The 20,880-nt window shown below is 53.6% G+C and overlaps 1 protein-coding gene across 1 annotated transcript in view; it reads left to right on the top strand.

Moving 5' to 3' along the window:
• Nucleotides 1-1,836: 1,836 nt before the first annotated feature.
• Nucleotides 1,837-20,880, top strand: part of KCNH6 (potassium voltage-gated channel subfamily H member 6) — a 107,377-nt gene continuing 88,333 nt past the window's right edge. Inside the window, exons 1-2 of the mRNA XM_038385350.2 lie at nucleotides 1,837-2,073; nucleotides 10,105-10,335. Of these exons, the coding sequence (XP_038241278.1) occupies nucleotides 1,998-2,073; nucleotides 10,105-10,335 (307 nt within the window). The 5' untranslated portion in view covers nucleotides 1,837-1,997. The remainder of the gene's footprint in view (nucleotides 2,074-10,104; nucleotides 10,336-20,880) is intronic.

Genomic DNA, 20,880 nt, shown 5'->3' on the forward strand with positions numbered 1-20,880 from the left:
AATCACAGTGAATTATGACCCAGACCGCTGTGGAAATTGGACTGGAGAAAATGAGTTTTCAACAATGGAACGAGTTTTCTCTGCGGGGGGAAGGTCGGATTTCATGAGCGCCATAGATGAAAGCAGCAGCCACATTCTGCAAGGGGCCTTGAAATCTCCTTCCCCTTTCCTCTGGCTCAAGTTCCCCCGGGACAACGAGCAGGCCCAGCTCCCTGGTCACTGCTTTGTATCACGAGCTGTCATCCGAGGTTGGCGAGGGACGTGCTTTGTGTCTCTCCCTCGGAGAGCATGGGTGAGGTGCTGCTGGAACATGCGTTGGCACCCCCCTGCAAAACCCCAGCCTGTAATCCTCTTCGACCAATTTAATGCATGGACAGTTGTGCATAATAACATCAAAATACCCTCAGCGGCCATGGTCCTCCGATCATAGGATGGGGGGGGATGATCATAGTCATGGGGGGTTTCTCCGGGAAGGTCACTGTGAAGGAGATCAGTGATTAAGTACCAGGGACTGCTCTAGGGACCTAGGGAGCCCTGGTGTTACTTGGAAAACCTGGGGTCGGAGGGGGGGGGTATTTCTGTGCTGAGACTGGCTGATCGGCAGTGAAAGCATCCCTGTGCCATGCCCAGCCAGTCGCCCCTTCCCCCCTCCTAGAAAAGCACTGATGGGGAGTAGGAACTGTGATGATGGGGTAGGGCAAGTAAAGAGGGCCACAGCTGGATGGTGCCTAGTGCAGTGGTTCTTCACCTTTCCCATACAGGGTCCCCTTTTCCATATCAGGACCCACCCCGCCCTCCAGGGACCCATCTAACCGCCCCCCAAGTTAGCAATAGGGGAAGGGCGCGGTGGTCACCACTCAGCCCTTGACTTTTCTCCCTGTAACCTCCAGCTTAAGCAGCCACGGCCCGGCACCGGGGCTCCTTGATCGATGCCATAGAAATAAACTCTCGCCCTCAATTACTGTCTATCGGGGAGGAGGCGCCGAGCGGGAGGGACGCTGCCCCCCCAGCCGCGGGGCACCGTGCAGAGGTGCTGGGGGAGGGGGGGAGAGAAATGGGAAGAGGGGGGGCTGGGTGGCGAGCTCAGAAGGGACCCTCAGTCCCACGGCACTGGGGCGAGCGGATAGTGGGGTGGCGGGGGCGCTAGTTGGGGGATCCGGCGCTGCACAGGGCTCAGGTGCTTGGAGCTGCAGCCCCGCTCCCGGCGCCCCTGAGCCAAGGGGTCCCTGCGGGCGCAGGGACAAGTAGGGGGGCCAGGGCAGGAGCCCCCAGCTTGGATGGTCCGGGGCTCCCTCCTCCCATCCCAGCCCAGCGCCCCCTGGCTCCTTCCGCCCCCCGGCTTAGCGGCGAGCCCCCGGCGGCTCTCCCAGGCGGGCGGCGCTTCAGCACCACGGCCGGAGGACAGCGCCCCAGCCATCCCGGCCGCCTCCCCGGGGCCAGGGCGCCGGGGCAGGCTGGGGAAGGTGGGGCGGGCGGCGGTGGGGGAGAGACCGCCCCTCGGATCCCCTCCCCGCCGGCTGCTCTCCCCGCAGAGCCGCTCCGGGCGGGGCTCGGGCTCGGGCTCGGGCTCAGGCTCCGGCGGGCTCCCGGAGCAGGCTGGGCGGGAGGCGGCTGGAGAGCGTCAGGCTCAGCAGCTGTTGCTGTTGACAAGTCTATTCCCGAGCCCCGGGCCGGGCAGCGGTGACGAAGCACATCGAGAATCCCTGGGGCGTTTATTTATTTCCACCGGGGCCTTCCCCTCCCCGCCCCCCCCTCCCTTTCCCTCCGCCCTCCAGCCCCCAAAGCAACCCGGCCCCCTGCACGGGACCGCTGTGCCCACCCGGCCGGGAAGCCGAGCAAAGGGCGGGGAAGGGGCTTCCCCCCGGCAGGCTAGCGGAGCCGGGGCCCCCCTGGGAAGCCGGAGCGAGCGCTCGGGGGGCCCTGGGGGGAGCCCGGCTGCGCCCCCGGAGAGCGAGGAGCAACTGCCCGGCGGTGGGACGCCTCGGCGGGACTCCAACATGCCCGTGCGGAGGGGCCACGTGGCCCCGCAAAACACCTACCTGGACACCATCATCCGCAAGTTCGAGGGGCAGAGTGAGTACCGCGGGCCGGTCCCTTCCCTGGCGGGCAGCCGCCCTCCCCGGCCCGGGCCGGGGCCGGGGCCGCTCCCTCCTTCCCTGCCCGCAGCCGCGCCGGCCGGGAGAGGCGGGCTCTCCTCCCCACGGGGGGATCTTCGGGGGGCCGGCAAAACTTCCAGCCTAGGCGGCAGCCGCGTTAAAGACTCGCGGAGACCCGGCCACGGCCAGGCTGGGGGCAGCGAGGCAACTGTGCGCCAGTACCAGAGATAGGAAGGGACAGCCAGTGTAGGTGGGGGAGCTGGTAGGGTGCTAGATAGCCAGGTAGAGTGTATGGGGATAGAGATGGATTGATTAGCTATGGGAGTGTGCATGGGGATCGATATTGGGGATGTATGGGGATAGATAGGTAGGTAGGTATGTAGAGTGTATGGGGATAGATAGGTAGGTAGGTATGTAGAGTGTATGGGGATAGATAGATTGATTAGATAGGTGGGGATGGATAGATAGAGGGGTGGGGGGGGTCGATAGATAGGTAGAGTGTATGGGGATAGAGAGAGATTGGTTAGATAGGTGGGTGTGTATGGGATAGTTAGGTAGGTAGATGGAGTGTATGGGGATAGAGTATGGGGATAGATACATTGATTAGCTAGGTGGGTGTGTATGGGGCTAGGTAGATATTGGGGGGGGTGTGGGGATAGATAGGTAGGTAGGTAGATAGAGTGTATGGGGATAGAATATGGGGATAGATAGATTGATTAGCTAGGTGGGTGTCTATGGGACTAGATAGATATTGGGGGTGTGTGGGGATAGATAGGTAGGTAGGTAGATGGAGTGTATGGGGATAGAATATGGGGATAGACAGATTGATTAGCTAGCTGGGTGTGTATGGGGCTAGATAGATATTGGGGGGTGGGGATAGATAGGTAGGTAGGTAGATAGAGTGTATGGGGATAGAATATGGGGATAGACAGATTGATTAGATAGCTGGGTGTGTATGGGGCTAGATAGATATTGGGGGTGTGTGGGGATAGATAGGTAGGTAGGTAGATAGAGTGTATGGGGATAGAATATGGGAATAGATAGATTGATTAGCTAGGTGGGTGTGTATGGGGCTAGATAGATATTGGGGGTGTGTGGGGATAGATAGGTAGGTAGGTAGATGGAGTGTATGGGGATAGAATATGGGGATAGATAGATTGATTAGCTAGGTGGGTGTGTATGGGGCTAGATAGATATTGGGGGGGTGTGGGGATAGATAGGTAGGTAGGTAGATGGAGTGTATGGGGATAGAATATGGGGATAGATAGATTGATTAGCTAGGTGGGTGTGTATGGGGCTAGATAGATATTGGGGGTGTGTGGGGATAGATAGGTAGGTAGGTAGATGGAGTGTATGGAGATAGAATATGGGGGTAGACAGATTGATTAGCTAGCTGGGTGTGTATGGGGCTAGATAGATATTGGGGGTGTGTGGGGATAGATAGGTAGGTAGGTAGATGGAGTGTATGGAGATAGAATATGGGGATAGACAGATTGATTAGATAGTTGGGTGTGTATGGGGCTAGATAGATATTGGGGGTGTGTGGGGATAGATAGGTAGGTAGGTAGATGGAGTGTATGGGGATAGAATATGGGGATAGACAGATTGATTAGCTAGGTGGGTGTGTATGGGGCTAGATAGATATTGGGGGTGTGTGGGGATAGATAGGTAGGTAGGTAGATGGAGTGTATGGGGATAGAATATGGGGATAGACAGATTGATTAGATAGTTGGGTGTGTATGGGGCTAGATAGATATTGGGGGTGTGTGGGGATAGATAGGTAGGTAGGTAGATGGAGTGTATGGGGATAGAATATGGGGATAGATAGATTGATTAGCTAGGTGGGTGTGTATGGGGCTAGATAGATATTGGGGGTGTGTGGGGATAGATAGGTAGGTAGGTAGATGGAGTGTATGGGGATAGAATATGGGGATAGACAGATTGATTAGCTAGCTGGGTGTGTATGGGCTAGATAGATATTGGGGGTGTATGGGGCTAGATAGGTAGGTAGGTACATAGAGTGTATGGGGATAGAATATGGGAATAGATAGATTGATTAGCTAGGTGGGTGTGTATGGGACTAGATAGATATTGGGGGTGTGTGGGGATAGATAGGTAGGTAGGTAGATGGAGTGTATGGGGATAGAATATGGGGACAGGTAGATTGATTAGATAGCTGGGTGTGTATTGGGATAGATAGATTAGACACTACTGGCCAGACACCATCAATTAAGACTGTAAAAATGGGGTGGACTCTGATTTTAGTTACACCAGCATAACTCTGGAGTGATTCCACTGAAGTCAGCTTTGGATTTACTAACATAGCTGAGATCAGGAGCTGATTAAAATGTAACTACTGGTGGGGGGAGGAGAGGAGAGAGGATAAAACCTTTTTTTATTTTGGGGGGCAGAATGTTCAGCTAGAAAATGGCCAGGTAGAAGTCCTTATTTTAGTGCAAAATGGGCTGTCTGGCCATTTGCCTTAAATTATAGGATGCTCCCAGGCCACCTCCCCTGATGAAATGCTGCCATTTGCTGTTGCTAGAAATAATCCCTTTAAATGAATTTTAGCTGGGTTTATTTTTTCACCTCTAACACAATGAACGGACTGCGGAGATTTCTGCTTCTATGGCGTTTGTCATGGTTTGGGGGAGGGCCATTCTCTGGAGGTAACTGATTCAAGGGGAGTTGTCTTTTTTAGGGGGTCTGATTCTCCCTGTCGGGTAACTTACCCCAATGCCAAGTTAGTGCACAGTGGGTGCCCAATGCTACCAGAGCAGAATATACAGAGATCACTTTGCTCACCAGCTGCAAGGCCCCAGAGAATCAGAACCTCTGGGTCCCTCCAGCAGCCTAATTCAGCCTGTCTCCCATTGCAGCATTTGCTGGGAGGACAGACTTGCTGCCTTTCCTCCCTACGCGGTTGATCTGTAGTTGCCAAAAGAAGAGAAGGGCCCCTGTGGTGAGGAATGTGATCCTGTGAATGGGGAGTTCATGTAACTTGCCTTGTCTATCCATCTAAATTGGCAAGCTGCATCCCTCATGCCAGCTGAGTGGGGGGGGAAGGGGGCACTGGGGAACTAGCTCTTCAACAAACAGACAAGCCTCCCTCGCCCCTTGCCAGCTCCCAAAGCCGTGGCCAGGCAGGACTGAACTTGATAACTGCTGCCTGCTGCCACTGCCTGCTGCCACTCTTGAAACAGTGCCCCACAGCCTTTAGCTGTGTCTACCTCTTAAAGGGACGGGTGCACAAAAAATAAAGGCCTGCTCTCTCTGCCTCTCTCTTTCACACACACACACACACACACACAAATGGGTCCTTCACCTGTAGGAGCCCACCCCTGATCCCCATTTCGGAGGCAGGATTTCCTCTCATTCTAACCAGGATCCCCGCGCGGTAGCGCAGGGTGATGGATTGAGCAGAGCATGGGGCTGAGTGCCAAGAGCTCCTGGGTGCTAATGGCTCACTCTGCGGTGCCATGGGCATGTGGTTTAACCTGTGGGATTGGGTTACTTCTCCCTCGTCCCAGTTTGATGCCAGCTGCCCCTGATAACTGCTGGGGGGAGTGAGAGGAGGCCCAGGCCTGAAAGCTACTAGCTAATCACATCCCGCCTCTTCTCCCTAGCTGAGGTCTCCTCCAGGGATTCTGCCCCCCTATACACACACACTGTACCAGATTCTCCTTTAGTGAAGGCCAGTCGTGCGTCACTCTGACCTGGCTTGTATTTGCCCAACTGTCTGTTGTGACTCAATGAAACCACCTGGGAGTTTAATTCCATTTCCCTGTAAGCAGAGTTGCACTGCCTAGTTCAAATCAACAGCCTCTTTTCCCTTGGCCCACCCACCCAGCTGCCCACTCCCCTCTAGAGCTCGGCTCTAAGCCCTGACTCACTTAAACTAGTCGTCTCCCAGGGCTTCTGTCAAGCTGGCCGCCACTCCTCAGCGCTGATTCTAACTGGCGGCTTCAGAGAGAGTGTGGCAGGCCGGTGCCCTGGGCGAAATGGAGTGATGGCATCTACCGAGCAAGTGTCTGGATCTGCCAGTGGGGTCAGAGTCATTTAGTGAATAGAGCAGGAAACTCCACCGGGATCCTGGGTTCTGAGTCTCACTCACGTATTCATGCCCCTTCTCCTCAGTTTAGCCAGCTTTAAAATGGATAACAATAGAAACACTTCACCAGCTTAGTGACGGTGCTGGAGTGCCATTCGGGAATGTTTGCCAAGTGCTTTCTCATCCTCTGCTGAAAGGGAAGTGAGAACAGCCCATCCCAAGCTCTCTGCCACTGCAGGACTGCAAATAGGGGCCCGGGAGTTGCTTGTGGGTCCATTGAGGATAGCAGGAGGCTTCTCCAGATCCTTTGCCAATGTACATTCCCCGGGGCAGGTGGGAAAGGAGGCAAACAGCAGAACTGGAATAAACACCCTGCAGATGCCACTCCTGTGTAATCAGCGAGATTAATTAGGGAGTCACTAATAGCTAGCCCCCAAATGCACCCTCTGTATTTAACTGGCTCCAGCTCCAGCCAAAAGAGATGCCAATGCTCGGGAAAGCCATGTTCTCACACACCTGCTAAGGGCATGTCCCACTCGGGTACACCCCGGCCCCTAGATCCCCATTGATTTCAGTGGGGTGGAATCAGGAGCTGAATTTGGCCATGAACTGCCCGCTCGCCGCAGGTCTAAGCAGCTGCGCTTCACGGCAGCCACACACCATGGCCTCTACATTGCTGGATTACATTAAGGACAGGAGATGAGATGCGTGCTCTAATCCCCTCATATCATCAGCCTGAGCTTTACAGGACAGCCTCCCAGGAGAACTACAGCAACAGCAACAGACAGAGGAACCTTCATTGATGGAGCAGGCCAACCCCTTCCCTTCCCCGCTGCCTTCTGTGGAGTCATCCAAATGCTTCCCCGAGCCCATGACATCCATGTCTGTTGTCCGGATGTCAGGGAAGTTGAGCTCTGGAACAAATTGCCTAGGGAGGCTGTGGAATCTCTGTTGTTGGAGGTTTTTAAGAACAGGTTAGACAAACACTTTAAGGGCAGTCTATCTCAATGGTTTCCAAACTGTGGGTCACGACCCAGTACTGGGTCGCGGAAGGTAAGGCACTGGGTGGGGGCGGCTACCGATCAGCACCGCTGACCGGGCCGTTAAAAGTCCCGTTGGTGATGCTGCCCAGCTAAGGCAGGCTAGTTCCTACCTGTTCTGACACCGCGCTGCACCCCGGAAGCGGCCAGCAGCAGGTCTGGCTCCTAGGCTGGGGGCCATGGGGCTGCATGTGCTGCCCCCGCCCCGAGCACTGGCTCCGCACTCCCATTGGTCAGTTCCTGGCCAATGGGAGCAGGCAAAAGCTGCGTGGAGCCACTTGCGTGCCTCCGCCTAGGAGCCGGACCTGCTGCAGGCCGCTTCTGGGGCACAGAACACAGTGCCAGGACAGGCAGGAAGCCTGCCTCTGCACCCCCGCTGCACCACTGCCTGGGAGCTGCCCAAGGTAAACCCATGCCCCAACCCATGCCCCAATTCCCTGCCCCAGTCCTGAGCCCCCCCCAAACCCAGAGTCCCTTCCTGCACTCCAAACCCCTCTTCCCCAGCCCCACCCCAGAGCCTGCACCCCATCCCAGAGTCCTGACCCCCTCCCACACCCTGAACCCCTCATTCCCAGCCCCACCCCACAGCCCTCACCCCTGCACCCCAACCCTCTGCCCCAGCCCTGAGCCCCTTCCATACCCCAAACGCCTCATCCCCAGCTCCGTTGGGTCACGGGCATCAACAGTTTTCTTCAACTGCGTCGCCAGGAAAAAAGTTTGAAAACCACTGGTCTAGCTCATACTGAGTCCTGCCTCAGTGCAGGGGCCTGGGCTAGGTGGCCTGTCGAGGTCCCTCCCAGTCCTACACTTCTAGGCTTCTGTTTCTCAATTCCCTTTTCCGGCTGCTCCGTGCATGCTTCCCCTGCCCACATCTGTCTGCCCCTGCGGCGGTGCTCGTCCAGAACCCCTGCAGAGGGAAGTTAACAGGCGTACGCAGTGCGGTCACCTTCACCGAGCCTGCAGCAACCTCAGTGTGTGAGTCATCCTGGCCTGGCTGGACCCCCCTAGCTGGATAATCTCGCCCACAAACTAGCCGTCCACTGGTGTGTGCAGGGTAGAACCCCGAGGAGGAGGAAGTATAGAGGGAGCTATGAAGGTCACGGGAGGGAAAAAAGAGCAAAGGGATGAAATTGAGAAAAGAGAAATGTATCAATGAATTATTGACTCACTTATGCCCGTTGTACACATTGGCTTCAAAGAGACACTCCTGATTTACACCAGCATCGGGAGAATCAGAGACTGGGAATGGTAAAGACCCATCAGCTCATTTAGTCCTTCTCCTGGCAAATGCCAGATTATTCCCTATTGTACTTGTGTTTGTATTTGGTCCTGTCTAGCTTCAAAGGTCACAGCTGCTGCTCCCCTTGGGAAACAATCCCATGGGGAGCTGATCTCACAGCCAGGAAGCATCTGCTGCTTTTCAACCGAAATCTCCTCTTTCCTAGTTCCCTCCTATTAGGCTGAACATCGGGAGCAGCTCCCTGACACCAACAGCTCTTAGATGGTGGAAAAGTCTCCCAAGGGGAAGGGCTGAAACCCACATCATGTAGGATGTGTAATGTGGGCAAAATGCCAAACAATGGGCTGTAGGCAACAATCCCAGGAGACAGCGTGGTCTAGAGTTGAGGGCCCTTAGCTGACAGTCCGTGCCCGGCTATGCCACTGACCTGCTGTATGACCTTGAGCAAATTATGTCACCCTTCCAGGCACCTGTTTCCCCTCCCATACTTTGTCTTGTCCATTTGGACTGTAAAAGCTGGGTCAATCTCTTACTGTATATTTGTACAGCACCTTGCACTGGGGCCCTGGTCCTGGCTGCGTCCTCTCGGCACTATTAAATAATATGTTAATGAATAGCTAACCTGAGGGTTTGTCCCATCTCTACTGTCTCTGGGTTAGATCCTCATATGGTGTAATGGGGTGCAGCTCCCCACGGTCAGTAGAACGGTGCCCATTTGCAGCAGCTGACCCCGTGCTAAAAAGAAACGCCACTTTTCCGATGTACGCAAACATCGCTTGGCAGGGACACCGGTAGTGGACCAGGCTCCCTCGCTCCAGAATGACGATGGCAATGAATTGCATCTCACTGTCTCCACCTGCAAGGAAAGGAGAAAGCGCCTGTCACAGGGCTGGTGCATCCCATCACAGTGCACCTTTACTCACAGCTGTCTCACTCATCAGCAATGATGGGAAGGGAAATACAGAGAAAGCAGGAGGCAGTTTGTGGTATTGCTAGTGGTGGCGGTGGCACAGCGGACTGGGAGTCAGGCTGCTTTGGCTTCTATTCCTAGTCCTGCTGCTGCTACATTGGGCAAGTCACCAGGCCTGTCTGTGCCTCAGTTTCCCCTTCTATAAAATTGAGATTATATACATAGGGATTCTGCAATATCTTTCAAGTGATTTGACATCCTCCAAATGGGAGATGGTTATTAAAGCCCCTTGACACCCTGGCTGAGTCCTGTTCCAGCTAAGGAGACATCCCATGTGGTGCTGGGGAAATCCAATGGGTTTATATTCCAGTAGCACCCAACTGAGATCAGGACCCCACTGTACTAGGCACTATACAGACAAGTAGGGAGAGATGGTCTCTGCCCCAAGGAGCTTACAATCTAAACAGGCGAGGCAAGAGAAGGAACTGACTCATCAGAGGTCACTGGTGAAGGCAGGAACAGAACCCAGCTTTTCTGAGTAATAAGCCTGTGATTTGGCTACTGCCCCAGGCTGCCTCTCTCAGTACCTTGCCCTCAGACACCCTATTTGCATGAAGACGACAAGGACGGTGCCCTGGCAAATCTTTGTGCTCAACTCTGCCAGTGGAGAAGCTCCTGTCACTCCCACCCGCACGTCCTCCACTAAGAAGTTCACTTGGGGGCAGTCACCTTTATTTTAACCCTTTGCTTCCCATACATCTTTGCAGACCGCAAGTTCCTCATCGCCAATGCCCAGATGGAGAATTGCGCCATCATCTATTGCAACGATGGCTTCTGTGAGATGTTCGGCTACTCTCGGGTGGAGGTCATGCAGCGCCCCTGCACCTGTGACTTCCTCACCGGGCCTGAGACCACCAAAAACTCCATCGCGCAGCTGACTCAGGCCTTGCTGGGGTCCGAGGAGTGCAAGCTAGAGATCCTCTACTACAGGAAAGACAGTAAGAGCCCCTCATTGAAATAGCAACATGGTCGATCCCTGGATTGCTGGGCCTTGTGTGTAGATAGGTGGGGGATGCGCATAGGGGTAGCCCTTCTAAGAGTTGTTTGCAGTGGGAGATGATTTCTATGTGTACAGCACCATGAACTGGCCTCCCTCTGTACAGATGGTCCTGATTCTCCTCTCCCACTAATGTACTTCTACTGATTTCCCCTAAGCTACTCCTGATTTACACTAGGGTGAATGAGAGCAGAATCAGCCCCCAGGACCCTGCCTTGAGAGGCTTAAAATATGGAGGGCTACCTTTTGCCCTGACCAATGGGGTGTCGAGGGGAGCAAGCTGCACAGGATCTGGCCTTGAACTGGACTGAAAACATGACAGAAATGATTACAGATCCCAGGACTGGGGGTGATGAAGGGGAGCCGTATAGGCGGGGGAGATGACAGCAATATGCCCTGAAAGGCATGGGGAGCACAGAGAACGTCTTTGTGGGGCTCCTTTGCTCACCCTTGATTTTTCCCGTTCATTGCGATAAGGGCCCTGTCTCCTTCTTTTTCCAAAAGTGACACCTTGTAACCAACCAGTCCCAGTTCTGCCTTCATGGCAGCTTGGGTTTCAGTGCGGATGCACAGATCTGAGAGCAGCCCAAGCTTGCAGGGGATGTTTGGGGAGGGGGATTTCTGTGAGCAGGTTACACCTATTCTGAGTATCCAGCAAACACAAGCAAATCCAATTGGCCTGGTCCTCCATCGCCCTGCGCCTTGTGGTGTTATTTACACCCATGCAAAGCGCGTGTCACCATTCCAATTTGTAGCATTTCCCCCTCTGGCAGGATCAGTCTCATACTACACAAGTGGCAGGATCAGACCTGATGGGCCCATTTTAAAGAGGCCTTCCCAAGTGAGTTTGTGGACGGGATCCTTAGTCTGGCTGTCCCACGTGAGTCTGGGCTGGGGAAAGGTCCCCTGAAGCGTTGTCTATTTCTAAAGTGATAGAAGGTCTTGAGAAGTCTTCTGGATTCAACTCCCCTTGTGCTTGGGGGTGTTGGGATCCCAGGTTCTGACCCAGACCCTTTTGCCAATGATTCAAACCTCAGAGTCCAGCCCTCGAATCTCCCAACCTATCTCCCTCAGGTACTTATCTGGACCCCGTCCCATAGTATCTGAGCACCTCACAGTCACGGCTGCCTTTATCCTCATAACCTTCCGGGAGGTAGGGCAGTGCGATTACTGCCATGTTCCTGGGGGGTGGGGGGACCTGAGGCACTGTGAAGGGGTGTGTGCCTCACACTGGCTCTGAAAGGGTTAAGGGGAGCTGAGGAGCTTAATTAGTGGTGGCACCCGATGGGTGGGCCAGGCCCAATTAAAGATGAGTCCTAGCTGGGGGAGGAGCCAGGTGATTAGTACAAAAAGAGGAGGGCCAGGCTAAAGTAGGGAATATAGCAGTTCCTCTCTGGGTAGCAGAGAGGTGAAGAGGATGCCGGGGGGAATCTAGAGTAGAGAACTTTCTCTCGAGGGGGCAGGAGAAGGGGAGAAGCTGCTAGGCTAGTGGCTCGTTCTGGCAACACTTAGACCTCCAGGGAGATGTTTGGGTGAGGAGCAACACAAAGGGGAGCCTGAGAGGGATAAAAGCTTGAGCCTAAAGTGGCTGAAGTCTGTATTTTCATTGGGGACTTGTTGGAGGACTCCAGGGGAGAGTCCTGCAAACCTAGCTCTGAAAGAACCTAGAGAGATTATGGAGCCTGAGAAGACACAGACATCCTGGCACCTAAGGAGAATGCAAGTACACGGTGGGCCTAGAAAGGGGCTATGGGAAAGGCAGGCTGAGGGAGGAAGAAGCCCAGGGAGGTTGTAGGGGTGGCTCTGACCAGACAGACCTTGCCTGCTCGCTACAAGGTCTCTGGGCTGGAACCCAGAGGAGAGGGAGGGCTGAGGTTACCCCACCAGCCCACAGGGAAGGTGGTGCAAAGTTCCCTGACATAAGGACATAAAAACTTTTGAAGGCCCATGGGGCCTAGCATCAGGGTCTGAAACCTGAGGAAGAAGATACTGGACTCTTGCAGGTCAGACTTTGTTACTCCAGAAGGGCTGGGGCTAAAAGCGACCTGGCCAGATGGCCAAGTCCCAAGAAGGAGACTTCTACAGGGCCAGAGCAGTTGTCAGCCCTAGACAAGGGGAGTCTGCTACACCACGCCCTGCCTTGAGGGTGTGCGCTTAGGGGGAGTCCGCTATTCCATGGGCACAGAGATACCGAGGTTACCCACTGGAGGTCTGGGGAAGAGGTGGGAGTAGAAGCTGGGTCATAGGCTCACACCCTAACCACTGCGTCACCCTCCCTCCCTTAGAATACGCCCATGGGTGCAGTGTCCAAAGCTGGGCTCCTTGGGGTCAGGGAGGGCTCTGACTGTGTTTGAGACCACTGCCTCTGGTGGGGAAGATGGGGCTCAGGTTTGCTGCACTGCTAGTCTTCTGATGCCAGCTGTGGCAAACATGGCTTCCTCCTTAACAAACCCAAGCAGCTCAGGGGGAGGGGGGGAGGAGTTTAAGGAGAACCAAGACTTTTGATGCACATTAAAGAATGGGCCATGGCTCAGCCCTGTAATCTGATTGGTTAGGGCAGTGGGTCTCAAGCTTTTTTACTGGCGACCCTTTTCACACAGCAAGCCTCTGAGTGCGACCGAGCAGAAACTCAACTATTCATTCAAGGCTCTGCTTCCCCGTGGCCAGCGCGGTCCCGCCGTACCCAGGTGGCGTTCTGCCAGCGGGATCCAAGCTCTGCCTCCATCCAGCAGAAGGTGTCTTGTGCGGACGCAGATAGAATTACGTTAAAATGAAAATGAAGCTTTGCTGGGAAATGCCGGTGATTAATTCTAATTCTGCGGGGAGTTAGTTAAACCTTGAGAGCTCGATGCTGCCAACAGGCAAGCATACAGAGCCCCAACCACAGCCAATAGGCGCTCCGCTGGGAGAGCACTTAGAACATCAAGTAATTGCTAGATATGCAAATATTGTTTTGTAAACAGCCTGAGGCACCTTATTAGTTGTGTTTTATCCTTGAAACCCCAATGGAGATGTGGGAGTGGGGAGTATTGTTCTCGGTACAAACACCAGGCCAGCCACAGTTTCTGCCCTGACAGCCTTACAACTTAAATAGGCTGGACAGAGGAAGGGTGTGGAGGAGGAGGGGAGAGGAAAACCACCCTTGAGTGACTTGCTCAAGGTCATGCAGCAGGGGAAGCTCAGAATAGACAGGAAGGACATTGGCCTGTGTGACACTGGGCAAGACAGGCACCTCTGTGCCTCAGTTTCCCATCTGTAAAATGAGGATAATAGCACAGCCCTGTCTTGCCAGTGTGTGTGAAGATAAATGCCTTAAAGACTGAAGTGAGGCGGGGGCAGGTATAAGTGCTTTAGATATCTAGACTAGGGCCCAGGGGTCCTGCCTGCCATCCCGGGGTCCTGCCTGCCATCCCAGTGCCCTATCTATTGGCAACAGCACCTCTCATCGCACCTGTCCCCGGTTCACTGCCTGGGTGACTCAGCATGGCACTGCAGGGCAGCGAGAGCTGACATGCGCCAGGAGGCTGATGGCTCAGATTAGGACTCCGTGAACGCTGTCCCCATTTGAATGCAGGTGACTTTCACAACTCTCCTACTGAGGGGAAAATAAGACTTACCCTCCTGCAGCTTTGGATTCTGCTCCTTCTGCATTCCTGGAGTCCTCCCATTTCTAATGACTTGCCGCACGCATCAGTAACAAAGACCCCATCAGAGTCTCTCTTCCAGCAGGGTTGTAAATTGCTCTTATTCTAGTTAAGCAACTTTAAAATCTGGTGTTTGGTGACTTGCCCCTCTCGCTAAGCAGCTGTAGGGACCAGGGTAGCATCTGTATCACCCTGCACTTTCCCTTTAAGAGCCAGGGAACTGGGGCACAGAGGACTTGCCTTCTCAAAAGGATCTACTGTGTCCTTCTGTCCTGGTGTGTGTGTGTGTGGGGGGGGGAGGTCTTCACATTAAAGGGACAGTGCATACTGGCTATGAGGAGTCAAGAATGGGTGTCTCTTAAGGACCTGATCTGCCAAGTGCTGGGCTCCTTCAGCATCTTGGCTAGATGGGGCAATGTGCCTCCCTGGGGAGACAGCTTATGTACATGCGGTGTGATCAGGAGAGCCAGAGCGCTGACATTACAGGGTGGGTGGCCTGGAGTTGCTCAGAGGCTGCAGATCGTGATTTTCCTCCTGCCTTCAGTGTTCGCCAGGGCTCCTTAAAGAGGGACAGTCGACTCCGCCAGCCCTGCTCAGAGACTGATTGTTGTAACCACTGGGGGGGAGAGAGCATCCTGGTGTGCCTATTAAACTGACAAGCTGCGGCTGAGTTAGGACTACAGGGACGTTCCAACTGCAGGCAGCCCAGATACATGGGCGAGGCCAGACTGGTGCAAAATGCCCAGCCAAGCCACTGCATTGGCTGGGCCACAGGGCTTGAGTTTTAATGGAGCCTTGACCCTGTTTCTGTAGGCACAGCTGTGTGCTCGGATGTCTCCGCAGTCAGATTTGCATTCCCAGTTAAGTCTGGGGGGAGGGGGGAAGGCGGCTCAAAAAGAGTGCAGCACTGAAACTCTGGCCCCTGATGTTCCATGGGTCCTAGCGTACCCCTTACTGGGGGAAGGTGACAGATTGGCAGCCCTGCTGAATAGTGCCCTCTGTTTATCCAGACAGAAGCTCCCCCTATTCTGCACCTTGTTGCCAGGCTGATCCTGAGCTCAGCCTCCAGAGGCTGTTCAGTCCTTGCAGCATCTGCTGAGTTGCACTAACTGGCCCCTTGGCTTGGGCCAGTCCTGCAGGTTCTGGGCAATAGGGACCCCAGTCCACTAGGAAGTGGCTGGGAACCCTCTGTGCTGACTTGCTTCACAGAGGCACCACCAAACCTCTCTCAGCAGAGATGGGTGTTCAGCAGCCACCTGTGTTGGCTCCTGCGAGCTAGAAGAGAGGGCCAGATTTTCAAGTGCCCAGCACCCACCATCGGGGGCCAAGTTCTCCCAGGAGCTCAGCATCCAACATGCAGAACCCTTGGGGAAGGGGAGATCTGGCCCTTATTTCAGTGCCTAAATGGGAGCATTTATTTTGTTCCCCAAAGAGCTTAGCCTTTTTGTGCAATGTTTGTACAGCACCTGATATCAGGGGGCTGCGGTCCGTGAGCAGGGCTCCCCGGTGTTCCCACCGTACAACAAGAATGTTGAAAATTCTCCCCAGGGGTTTCCCCCATCCCGGGGTGCCCTGAGCCACCCATAACCTCCTCCCTCTCCTCTGTGCAGTGTTCTGCTGGCCACCGGAGAAGCTCAATAAGTTCAGCACTTAAGCTGGGAGAGGAGCTGCTGCTGCTTTTCTCATGCCTTGAAGAAAGCCATTTACGTCTATTTTTAAAACTCTGCCCCACTGTCATGAGGCTTTTCAAGGGGAGCATTGTCTCCCCGCGGCGCTCCGCCTGTGAGTGTTCAGACCATTATAGATGGGGCTTATCGGGAAGGAAAGGGCCTGCGTTCAAGGGACCTGCCACTTAATTACAAGCGGAGGCTCCAAACCCGATAATCCTCTTTTATAACGTCTCCTCCAATCTCCAGGCTCTGCCGTTTCTGACTGCAGTGCAGCCGGCCCGGCAGGTTGCATGTTTCTTGTCTGGCTTTTGTGGCCTGCCAGAGACATAATTATGCTTAGTGGAGAAATGTCCCCTCCTTTGACTAGAAAGAGGCCACTGCTAGGTGCTATGGTGCGTGCTGGCATTTACCCACCGAGGAAACCATAATGAGCATCAGAACTGCGAGGGAGGGGTGTGGGATTTGCACTGGGTCCAGAAGCAATAAATATTTGTGTGCACACACGTGAATGTGCACATTGACATATACATGTGTGTGACTCAGATGTCCCTTGGAGGAGGTGGCTCAGTAGAGGGTAATAGCCCAGCAGAGGAACGATGCCGTGGACAAGAGGCTGGTTGCTTAGTCATCTCGGGGACATGTAATCTAATAGGTCTTTCCCAGCTCCATTGGTTCACTCGGTGCAACTTCCTGAAAGGGTGAGAGATCCCCCTCCTAACACAAGCTGCATCAGAAGAAAGCAGCTGCAGGTCCAAACTGCCCCCCTGATTCCCATCAGCCCTGGGTTGGCGAATTGAGATCCACACGTGGGCTTTGTGATGGGTGGCTGCTTGGTCTCAGAACTTCTCATCCAAACCTGTTGCTTCTATCTCAGACCCTCAGTAATGCCTCCTGTCACATAGTCTCGCATTGCATCCTTTATGCAGACACACACGATCCCTCGTCACAAGCTCTGCTTCCCCCCGCTTGCACCCCTTACAGCTGGCTCCAGACCCATGCTCTGCTGCAAGAGGGGAGCTGATTAGGATGGGTGTGGCAAGAAAAGCCACCTTACCTGCTCTCCGGTGCTCTGAAAGGCAGGGCTCTTCCTGCTGGAGCTGTTCTCTGGCTAAGGACTCGAAGGCTTCCCTTGCCATGAACTTGGGAGGGCAGGACCGCAGAATTCATCTCACCTCTGGATCCTTCCCATGACTCCTATTCTGGGCAGGATGCTGACGGCTAATGGCAGCTATTGCAGGAACTGCTGGCCAAGCTGCTGCTGTTCCCATTCCACTGGGACCTCTAACTGTCAACACCCTTCTCAACCGTGTTTACTGAGTTCTCTGGGGTGGCACCATCTCTTTGTAATTCGGTGGATCATGTGTTCTTAAAGGTGCAGGTCTGCTCTGCACAGCAAAAATAGCAGGGCCTCATACTTGCCTGCCTTTTGGCCAGATCAAACCTGCCCACTTAAAGTTAAAATGTTTTTTCAAGCTACCAGCCCTGCCAAATCTGCCTGGGATCTGAGAGTCAAGTGGGGGTCTTCCTTTCCTGCAGCCACAGCAGTGCCGACACCGCTGTCTTCAGCGCAGCCCTCAATGGATTCCAAGGAATTTGCAGTAGTGTCACTGATTGGGGCTTAATAAGCAATTGTGTAGATGCACAAGAAAGAATAAACCCCAACTCCTGTTCTCTCGCTATGCTGGCTCCATAGGGCTAATGGGAGTAAAAAGCACAAGACCCTTATATCAGTCCCTAAAGTCAGCGGATAAGGGGCTATTTTTTTCAGTCATTTTCCATCACTTTCAACATCATTGCGTGAGGCAGAGAACATGTGGAAGGGCATGTTGGCTAGACTAGGGGCTTGTCTACATGGAACGTTTAATCTGAATTAACTAAAGGTATGAATTTAAAGTGGATAAGTTAAACTACATTAAACCCCTGTGTAGATGCTCATGTTTGGAATTAAATTCACATCTTTAGTTAATTTGGATTAATTTTCCTGAGTTTCCCTGTGTAGACAAGCCTTTGGACTACAGTGTTCTATTCCCAGCTTCACCACTGACATGTTGTGTCACAATTTCCTCCTCTCCTGCCCTTCATCGCATCACTGGGGGAGGGGGGGTTTGCTTCAGGATTGATTGCTGGGAAAATCATTTTGATGTCCTCAGATGAAAGGTGCTTTCGGAGGGCAAGGGGACAATGTGAAGAGATAGTGCTTATAACCTCCTCCCTCTGCATTCTCGCTTTGGGAGGACTTGACTGCTGACTTTAGCATCTTTCACTTCACCTCTTGTAACGGGTCTGTCCACGGTCAAAGCCTTGTGGAATCCTAGTGGTTACGTGTATCCCTGACTACTGGTACCTAGAGGCCTACACAAGCTTTGCTGCTTGAGAGGCAGTGTGGTCCAGTGGATAAAGGCGTTGGTCCAGGATCTGTGGGTTCTATTTCCCCACCCTGCAGCTGCCTCTGGACAAGATGCTTCATCTTTCCCTCTGCTTGTCTATTTAGAGTGTAAATTCTTTGGGGCAAGGACTCTCTCTCACTGTGACTGTTCACCACCATGGAGCCTGGAATGGGGGCCTTTAGGATGCTTCTACAATACTGATTCTAGTGTCTGTTAATGGAGATGCTCCTCTAGAATCTCTAGATGGAATGACAGAGGGTAGCTGAATAGGTCAGCAGTGTAATAAATGAGTGGTGTTGACAAGTCCATTGTCATTGGGCTTTGGAGTCGACACCCTTCTGGGCTGCATGGGGGTGGGGGAGTACACACTGCTCTTGAGGCTGTTTAGTTCCATCTGCAAACTCACTAGAGTGGCTTGAATTGCTTTCCTCAGACCCATGAGTTTCATTTGTGCATTGGTGCTTTAAAAGGGATCTCTGCCCCCAGGAGCCAGTGAGCTAGTGTAGACCTGTTGAGCAGTGACAATAGCCAGCGGGCGGAGGGGGGATGCTGCAGCCAGAGGAGTGAGCTGCTCATTGCTACCGTCCGAGTCCCTTGTCAGGCAGCACATGGTGGGGTTAAAATGATAAGTGTGTGTATGTGGGGGGGCAGGTCCTTCCCTCTCTGCCCCGCAGCGGGTTCTGGAGGGGGGGAACACTGTGGAAAGCAACTGAAGCCTGGACATAGCTGATTCAGCGTCCCTAATCCACCCTATTCAAATCCAAGTGATCAGTCAAAAGTTAATTTCCTTACAAGATGCCTGACAGTGACCGAGCAGGAGATCCAGGAGGTTAATTACAAGATCATTTGCTTCAATCAGCTCCGACGGCAGAGAGGGAGCTGCCAAGGGCAACAGTCTCATCCATCCCTGCTCATACCATGTTGTTTCCCGGGGCTCTTCCCTTCCTGGACTGTGGGGAGTAGCCCTGCTCTAATGTGCCCCACCAGGAGAGTCTAAGAAGATGATGAAGGCAGCCTGAGACCTTGCTTTAATGCAAATAGAAGCAGCTGTTGCTACAATTCATGCTCTTGGCACTTGCTTTCCCTTCTGAAGCTTGGTGGGGCCCAAACTCTGCCATTCCCAATCATATCCCCTCTATTGAGGCAGCCCTCACGCTGGGCTTCCAGAATCAGATCATGGGTCCATGCTGAGCGGAAATGCTGCACTGCTGGCTTTGGTCTGCAAGCTGGAGGGAGGGAATCTGGGGTCCCAAAAATCAGTCATGAGAGTGGAATCCCCCAGACCCTGGTGGCGATGTCTGTTGAGGGGCACTTCCTAATTCAGATGCACCTCTAGGCTATATGGGGCCGGCTCTGCATCAAAGAAACTGGACCTGGTTTTCCATTGCCCTGAACGTTGCATTGTCTCTTGCAGCAGTGCAAAGTGGGTAAAAATCCATATTTGGCACCCAGCTCACACTCAGTTTGCACTGATGCAAATGCTGCATAAGGTCTGGACCAATGGAGAATCGGGCCTAAAGGCAAGGAATGGGGAGGCCCTGGAACAGGAATATTTTCCCTTTGTTGGTGGGGGATGCAGGGCATGGATGAAATATTGCCATAGCCCAGGGAGCAGCAGCAGCTGGCAGCCTCTATTAGCGTGGAGTGGTTTTCTTTTTAATCTGCATGCATATGAACATGAAACTGGTGAGCCACTGGCAGCTGGTGTGTCAGCCTCCTTTGTGCCATTTTTTAAAGCTGTTATAATTTGCGGCACAGCCAGCTATTCCAGTCCTGGCCCTTCACCCTACCCCAGCTCTATGGATGTTTCTCAGCCTTGACCTGCAGCGCCTTCTGCTATCCCAGGTCTAGTCCTCACTGGCCAGAGACATTCAGTGGCGTGGCCAAATGGGGCTGTGAATTAGGGATTGCAATGAGCCCAGCAAACTCACTTCATTTGTGTTCCGCTGACTTAGGCACCTAACTGCTTTTGATGCACTGGGCCCTAGGGCCTGATTCTCCATTGTCTTGCACCTTGTGCAATCATCTGCATTGGTGCAAAGCACGTGCAAAATGCTCCCGTGTCACACTACTGCGGTAGGGGCCAGAAGGTTGCCCTGCACCCTTGTGTTGTAACTTGTCCCAATGCAAAATCCCATCTAACCAGTGCATCCAGCGGGTGGCAGTATTTCACACCCACTTTGCGCTGGGGTATTCCATGGCACAAGACCACAGCAAGGAGCTCTCCTGCCCAGGTTGCTTGCACTGAGCCCAGAGATCTGATGTAGAAGGAAGAGAAATCCTCCCTGCTGGCCCCAGGTGCAGCTGTGCTGGTGGTTTCCCTGTTGAATAGACACCTTTTTCAACATGTTGCTAGAGCCCCTGAGCAGCCAGGGGACGTTGGATTCCAGCAGGGGGGTTGAATTTACTCTGGGAGAGAAAATAGACCTGACTCTCCATTGCAGCTGTTTTTGTCCGCACCAGGTGACTCTGGTTTGGAAGCATTTTACAGCTGGTCAGCACAGGTGTAAATGACCATATGACAGGCAGTGGAGATCCAGGCAGGATCAGTGAGGGGAGACTGAAGTGATGCTTGATCCACTGCTCCTGGTGTTTACATGTCTTTGAATCGGGGCATTAGGCCATTAAAGCTGAGCACATCCGACCGCTCCCAGGGCTCCTGGAAGCAGCTGTACCTAGGTACCCAGCCCAAACGCTTCTGTCTCTAACTCCGCCCCAGGGCCTGCGTCTCCTCTGTCTGGCCATACAAAGTGAGTTAAAATTCTGCCTTCCCGAGTTGCTCACA

Source organism: Dermochelys coriacea, chromosome 27 (genome assembly GCF_009764565.3).
Source record: "Dermochelys coriacea isolate rDerCor1 chromosome 27, rDerCor1.pri.v4, whole genome shotgun sequence".
Taxonomy (NCBI): Eukaryota; Metazoa; Chordata; order Testudines; family Dermochelyidae; genus Dermochelys; species Dermochelys coriacea.